The 6423-nt window shown below is 33.3% G+C and overlaps 2 protein-coding genes across 2 annotated transcripts; one reads left to right on the top strand and one right to left on the bottom strand.

Moving 5' to 3' along the window:
• Positions 1-1722: 1722 nt before the first annotated feature.
• Positions 1723-3220, bottom strand: LOC107072832 (uncharacterized). Its single transcript, XM_015333089.2, has 2 exons — positions 2368-3220; positions 1723-2312 (listed from the first exon to the last, which is right to left on the bottom strand). The coding sequence occupies exons 1-2, from the start codon at positions 3218-3220 to the stop codon at positions 1723-1725; spliced, it is 1443 nt and encodes a 480-aa protein (XP_015188575.2).
• Positions 3221-3323: 103 nt separating this feature from the next.
• On the top strand, positions 3324-5650 carry LOC149033583 (uncharacterized). Its single transcript, XM_089176935.1, has 4 exons — positions 3324-3347; positions 3462-3471; positions 4611-5084; positions 5432-5650. The coding sequence occupies exons 1-3, from the start codon at positions 3324-3326 to the stop codon at positions 5081-5083; spliced, it is 507 nt and encodes a 168-aa protein (XP_089033061.1). The 3' UTR covers position 5084; positions 5432-5650.
• The last annotated feature ends 773 nt before the right edge of the window (positions 5651-6423 follow it).

Here is a 6423-nt window from a genome sequence, read left to right as displayed (position 1 = left end):
AAACCTTTGCTTCTACACTGTAATCAGTGCAAATTTGCTAATACTAATTTGATGCAGGAATGCTGCCAATCATAATGTTGATTAGTCAGTCAATTAAATATGGCTAAAGATAGTCGCGAGCGACTATCCTCTTCTATTAGACATCAAGCAACAAGTAGAAGGCATCGACGAGGTTTACTCGACCCTATCGGTGAAATAAGTAAAATTTTATTTGGCACTATGAGTTCCAGCGACGCCCAATGTTATAATAATGAGATAGATTTAGTACACAGTGATAACAAGCGTAACGCAGAACTATTCAGAAATCAAACCAAATTAGTAAAGATATCTTTAAAAAAAAACCGACAAAATGTTAATAAATTATTATTCATTTTAATGTAACCACATTACAAGACGATCTTAACAAAATCAATAATGCAATACTACACAGTCTCAAATTTTGAGAATTACCGAAAATAGATACATCCGACTTTAAATTATACGGCAAGAAATTAGATGAATTAGTAAATGAAGCCGAAATAATAGGTAGTCACATGCGAATTCGTACCCTTATAAAAATAACTTGTTCTTGGATAAATTATGTAGGTTATAGCCTCCTGGCAACCCTTCTTTTGTATATTGGAATTAAATGCAAAATATTTAAATTATTATCAAGATCAACAGAACCTTGTACCGTAATATGCTATATAATAACTGTTTTATTTCAGGGGGAAACATAAAATTTCACAAAATGCAGAAAATTCTATAGCTTTAGGAAGTGTTAGGAATCTAGAACCAAGTACTTCCGCTCATGCACAATCACCAATAGTGAAAAGGAAACGTAATTTAAGATTATCCATTCCATTATCAGAGTTTGATGAAAATTCTGTATAAAACCATAATTTTCAATCTTAGAGGGAGGGGGGAGAGGGTTAGGCCCAGTAGATAAAACTCATATCCATATCGAGATGGTAAACAGATAATTACCATAAAACTTTCCGTTTCCAATTATTTACGCCGAGCCATATGTCCTATCGCCTGGAAAAACTTTTTTAATGGAAAGATTTGAAACTTTAGGTAATCTTCCACTGCACCATGGGAACACTAATAAGAAATCCTTAAATTAATAAGGAACATCCTTTTTCTAGATCATTCCTTGTTCCGATTTCATTTAAAATACCTCCCATGACATCTGAAAGTCACTTCTACTCTGACCGTTACGTTTAAGAGTTGTCTATATACGAATAAATATCTTTGTTAAATAGAACTATTCATTCCAAAAAATTAGAAATCCTTGTTTTAAATACAAATACAAGAATTCAACAGGCCGAATTTTTAAGTTATTTAGAAACCATCGCGAATTTAACCTCGCATAAATATTTTTGCGTAACAGATCGATGATTAGAAATAATAATTCGTATTATATTAGACGATTATCAGTGTATGTAATTTAAAAAAGAATATTTATTTTTTGGGACGAGAAAAACTTACAAACGTAAATGGATTATATTCTAAATCAATTATTTCCTAAATAAAAATGAAATAACTCAAGTGAAACTTCTATACGAGAACAGGAGTAAGAATTCAAGGTTGAATTGATAGTTTTTTTTTTATGGTTACTGGGTTACGTTATTTGGAAGGTAAAACAGATTATTATTATTATTTTTTTTTATTTTATTATTTCTCTCCGATTTCTCGGGCATATTAGCATATCAGACAGGACTCTTGCCAGGTCTGACAGCTTTAATCTCCTGAATTTAGGAAGGCTCTGATTATGTTGCATGTTTTTAATATAATCGCCTTTCGTATTTCTTGGTGTATATTTGGGTCTAGTTGTAGTTGTGTGAGATGTGATTTAAAATTATTCGGTGTAATATCTGTTGCTGATATGATGAAAGGGATGATGTATACGTTTTTTTGTTTCCATATTCTGTGTATTTTTTGTGCAAGTGGTGTGTATTTTTCTATTTTTTCTCTGTATTTCTGTGGGATGTTGATGTCGTTTGGTATTGGAATGTCTATTAGGTATGATGTCTTGTCTTCTTTGTTTGTAAATGTGATGTCCGGTCTGTTGTATTTTATTGTTTTGTCTGTGTTTAATGTTGTGTCCCAGTATAGTTTGTACTTTTCGCTATCTATTATTGTTGTTGGTGTATATTTGTAGTATGGTGTTGTAGTGTTCTCCAATTTGTATTTGTTCACTATTGCTTTATGTATGATTTTTGCTGCCATGTTGTGTCTTTCCGTATATTCGGTGTTTGCTAGTATTTTACAACCCCCTGTTATGTGTTCTATTGTTTCGGCTACTAATTTACATTTCCGGCATTTATCATCTTGTATGTTTATATCTTTTATTATGTATTTGAGGTAGTTTTTCGTTAAGATTACCTGATCTTGGATTGCGATTAGGAATCCTTCGGTTTCTGGGAATAGGTTTTTTTAGCCATTCGTATGTGTCGTTTTTGTTTATATTCTCGTCTGTAGTGGTGTAGTAGTGTTTTCCGTGTAATTGTTTTATGGCCCATGCGTTTATTTTGCTTTGTGTATGGTCTATGTCGTTATAGTTATCTATGTCTGTATTGCTTCTCGATAGATTTAGTGGTGTGTGATTTTTGTCGGCTTTCGTTATTGCTTTATGTAGCTGTGTTTCTTTTGTGTGGAAGTATTTGCGAAGATTTTTTATTTGTCTATTGTGTAACGCTTTTATGTCCGTTATTCCCCTACCACCTTCTTCTCTACTTATTGTTAATCTGTCTACACATGATTTCGGGTGTAGCTTTAGTGACTTTGTCAGGTGTGTTCTTGTTATTCTATTAGTGTCACCTAAGTCTGTGTTTGACCAATTGATGATTCCGAAGGAATATGTAAGGACTGTTATTGCGTATGTGTTTATTGCTTTGACGAGATTTTTTGAATTTAGTTTGGTTTTAAGTATTTTTGTGAGTCTTTGTTTGTATTGTTTTTGTAAGTATTTTTTAATTTCTGTGTGGTTTATCTTAGTATTTTGTTCAAAGCCGAGGTATTTGTATGTTTCGTGTTTTTCTAAGTTTTGTAGTGTTTCATTTTGTAATGTTCTTTGCGTATCGTCTGTGATCCATTGTCCTCTTTCAGTATGTGTTGTCTTACATTTCTCTATTCCGAATTGCATTTTTATGTCAGATGTGAAATTTTCTGTGATTCTTAAAAGCGTATTTAATTGTGTTCCAGTTGCTGCATATAGTTTTATGTCATCTACATACATTAAGTGGTTTATTGTGTACTGCGTTTGTCTGTTATTTCTGATTTGATATATATATTTGATATATTTAGTTTTGTTTAATATTGTAGATAATGGGTTTAGGCACATGTTGAACCATAAGGCACTTAATGTATCTCCTTGGAAGATGCCCTTTCTAATTTTTATTTCTTCCGTTTTTATGGTATCCGTTGGTGTTTTTAATAAATATATTTCTGGTTCTCCATGTTGACATGGTATGTTTTAGGAATTGTGGTGTACGTTTATTTACTTTGTATATTTTCAGGATTTCTAATAGCCATGTGTGTGGTACTGAGTCAAAGGCTTTCTTGTAACCAATATAGCATGTGTGTAGGTTTCGTTTCTGCTTTCTTGCTTGGTTCATTATTATACTATCTATGATGAGTTGTTCTTTACATCCTTGGCTATTTCTTCTGCATCCTTTTTGTTCTTCTGAAATTATATTGTTTTTTGTGAGGTGTGTATCGATTTGCCGGCATATTTTACTTATTATTATTTTGTATAATGTTGGTAGGCACGTAATTGGTCTATAGTTTGCTGGGTTTTCAGTGTTTTGATTTTTGGGTTTAGTAAAAGTGATCCCTTCGGTTAGGAAATTCGGGAGTTCTTGGGGGTCCTCTATTATTTTATTTATCTACTGTGTTAGGTATGGGTGTGTAGTTGTAAATTTCTTGTACCAGTAGTTTTGTATGTAATCTGGTCCTGGGTGTTTCCAGTTATGTGTGCTGCGTATTGTCTTTTTTTAGCTCGTCTTCTGTTATTTTGTATTCGGCTTGTTCTGGCATGTCTTCATATTTCTGTTTCTCGTCTGTTATCCATGTTGCATGTGTGTTGTGTTCTGTTGTGTTTGACCATATCTGTGTCCAGAAAGTGGTTATTTCTTTTATAGTTGGTTATATAGGTCCTATTTCTTGTTCTGTGTTTAGTTTTCTGTTCAATGTTCTTTCACTGTTAAGAATGTTCTGTTTTCGATTTTCCTCTTATATGATTCGTTATATCTTTTAAGTCTTGCTGCATATACGGCAAGTTTTTGTTTGAGTGTGTCCAGCAGCTGGGTAACTGTATAATTGTTATTATTTATGTAGGAGTTATTTATGTAGGAGTTATTATTTTGTCAAAAAATTTTATTTTGCTTATTCCTTCGATTAATTACTAGATTTAACATTATTTTAACGAAATCTGTTTGGTTTTTTAATTTCAGATGATCCAGTTCCGATATATAGTGGTCACCGCAAAACGTCTTTTTTGAGAGGAGCTCCTGGAGATCAGCTGTAGCTCTTTTTCAAATAAATATTTTTACTAGTACTAAGTCTTAAAATACAGTTAAAAGATACCATAATATGTGTATAAATTTTTGGATCAATAAATTTAAAAGGTTTCTCAGAAAAAATTCTGGAAAATTCACTTTTTTTCGGCCGTCTAACTGTATATAACCCCTTAAAGCCAGTGTACGAAGACCTGACAAAACCAGAATTGCTTGAAAGATGTTTAGGTGGCAACACTCAAAATAATAATGAGTGCTTCAACAAATGCGTTTGGGCTATGGTGCCTAAACATCTATTTAATGGTAAAAAAATTGTGGAAATAGCTTGTCAATTGGCAGCTTGTATATTTAACGAAGGTTTTGATCCAATACTAAAAATAATGCACGTTTTGGAGATAAAACTTGGCCCTATCGCAGTCAATTACGCTAGTCACCGCGACAACACGCGTGTGCGTTCAGCCAATCGTTTGAGCGGAGAATCTTTAAAAGAGGCCAGGACACAACGAAAAAAGGTTAGAGTTGAAGAAAATGAGTATTTTGAAGAAGCAGAAGGCATACTGTATGGTGCAGGCATCGCAGAATAAGGTAGAGTCAGACTTTTTAAAAATTTGTTAAAAAAAACTTTAAACGCGTTTTTCTCGAAACAACGTTTTTTCGGTTGGCGGGCATGATATCTCCGAAACTACTCAACCGATCCTTCTGAAATTTTAACCACATACTCTACACATGAATGGCTATCTCGCATGCTACAACCAAGTCAAAATATTAATTTTTACTATTTTTTTTTACAAAAAACTGCGAAAAAAATCAACGATTTTTTTTTCCGAAAAATGGCTGTCATTTTGTTTTGCTTTCATAAAAATTGATAGTTTTAGCATACCCGATAGCCATTGTCATACTAAATTTAAAACCGTTTAATTTTTTTGTTTTAGACCACCCGTTCTCAAATTTCGATGCCCGCCAACAGCATACCTTTTTTTGACGAGTTCACGTTTGTCAGCCATTTTGGATGTCAAAAAACGTTAAAAACAATAAAAAAAAATTTTTTTCTTGTACTTCTAGAGTGTATTTATCATACCCAACAACTTTCATATGTATATGTATCCTACAAAGCCTAAAAAAAAATCGTGAAAATAGCCTTTTTTCGGCGTAGAAACCAGAATGAACCCTTAAGTCGCCTCATACGACATAGGGATTACGTTGAGTCTATTCTTCCCCGGTACCCACACGGGGTTTATTATTATTATTATTATTATTATTATTATTATTATTATTATTATTATTATTATTATTATTATTATCATTATCATTATTAATTGTTAATTGGCATTAGGCACTTGGAAGTTCATTGCCGCAAAATCCAAATCCTATTATTGTTCCTGTCCAGGAGCGCGACCCCTCCATTTGCGGTCTCATTAGCCTATTTCCTTAACCATTTGACCTACACCCTAACTTTACGGTGGCGGTGCCTTGGGTTACGCTTTAACTAGCGCTACAGTATCCCATTCTCACACTTCGCTTCGCTTCGAAACGCTTCGGTAAAACCAAAATTTTGACAATGTTTTTAATCTTTTTTTGCTTCGGGACCAAGTGCATATTGTTTTTAGACATCTAAAGTACACTTTAAGCTAAAAGAAAATTGATTTTTTGAAAATTTTAGAGTGATGCTACCCCTTAAGCAGGGCCTCAGCGTGTTGGTAGGACGTATAGTATACGTCGCTTTCAGTTTTGGGACAGAAACATCATGACGTCACAATAGGTCAAATGGTTAAGATCCCTTCTAATACAGGCAGCCTTCGACTTACGCGATTTTTACTTTCGCACAAATAGCTATTTCGCACATTTTTAAAGATTCAACTGTTTAATTCTCTGCGATCGGATATCCCTTCTCAGGGGACATTAGACTAGCCATCAGATGACATTG

This window comes from Polistes dominula, unplaced genomic scaffold (assembly GCF_049000335.1).
Source record: "Polistes dominula isolate Pdom_NZ unplaced genomic scaffold, Pdom_raw_medaka contig_32, whole genome shotgun sequence".
Lineage (NCBI taxonomy): Eukaryota > Metazoa > Arthropoda > Insecta > Hymenoptera > Vespidae > Polistes > Polistes dominula.
Note: the sequence above shows the minus strand (reverse complement) of the source record. Positions and strands in the feature narration are given on the sequence as shown.

Bases quoted from the DNA above. Each gene is read 5' to 3' on its own strand.
- LOC107072832 (XM_015333089.2), bottom strand. From the start codon at position 3,220: ATGTATGTAGATGACATAAAACTATATGCAGCAACTGGAACACAATTA. The intron at 2,313-2,367 runs GTAATCTTAACG...TAAACATACAAG, and splicing joins TAATCGCAATCCAAGATCAG to ATGATAAATGCCGGAAATGT.
- LOC149033583 (XM_089176935.1), top strand. From the start codon at position 3,324: ATGTTGAACCATAAGGCACTTAAT.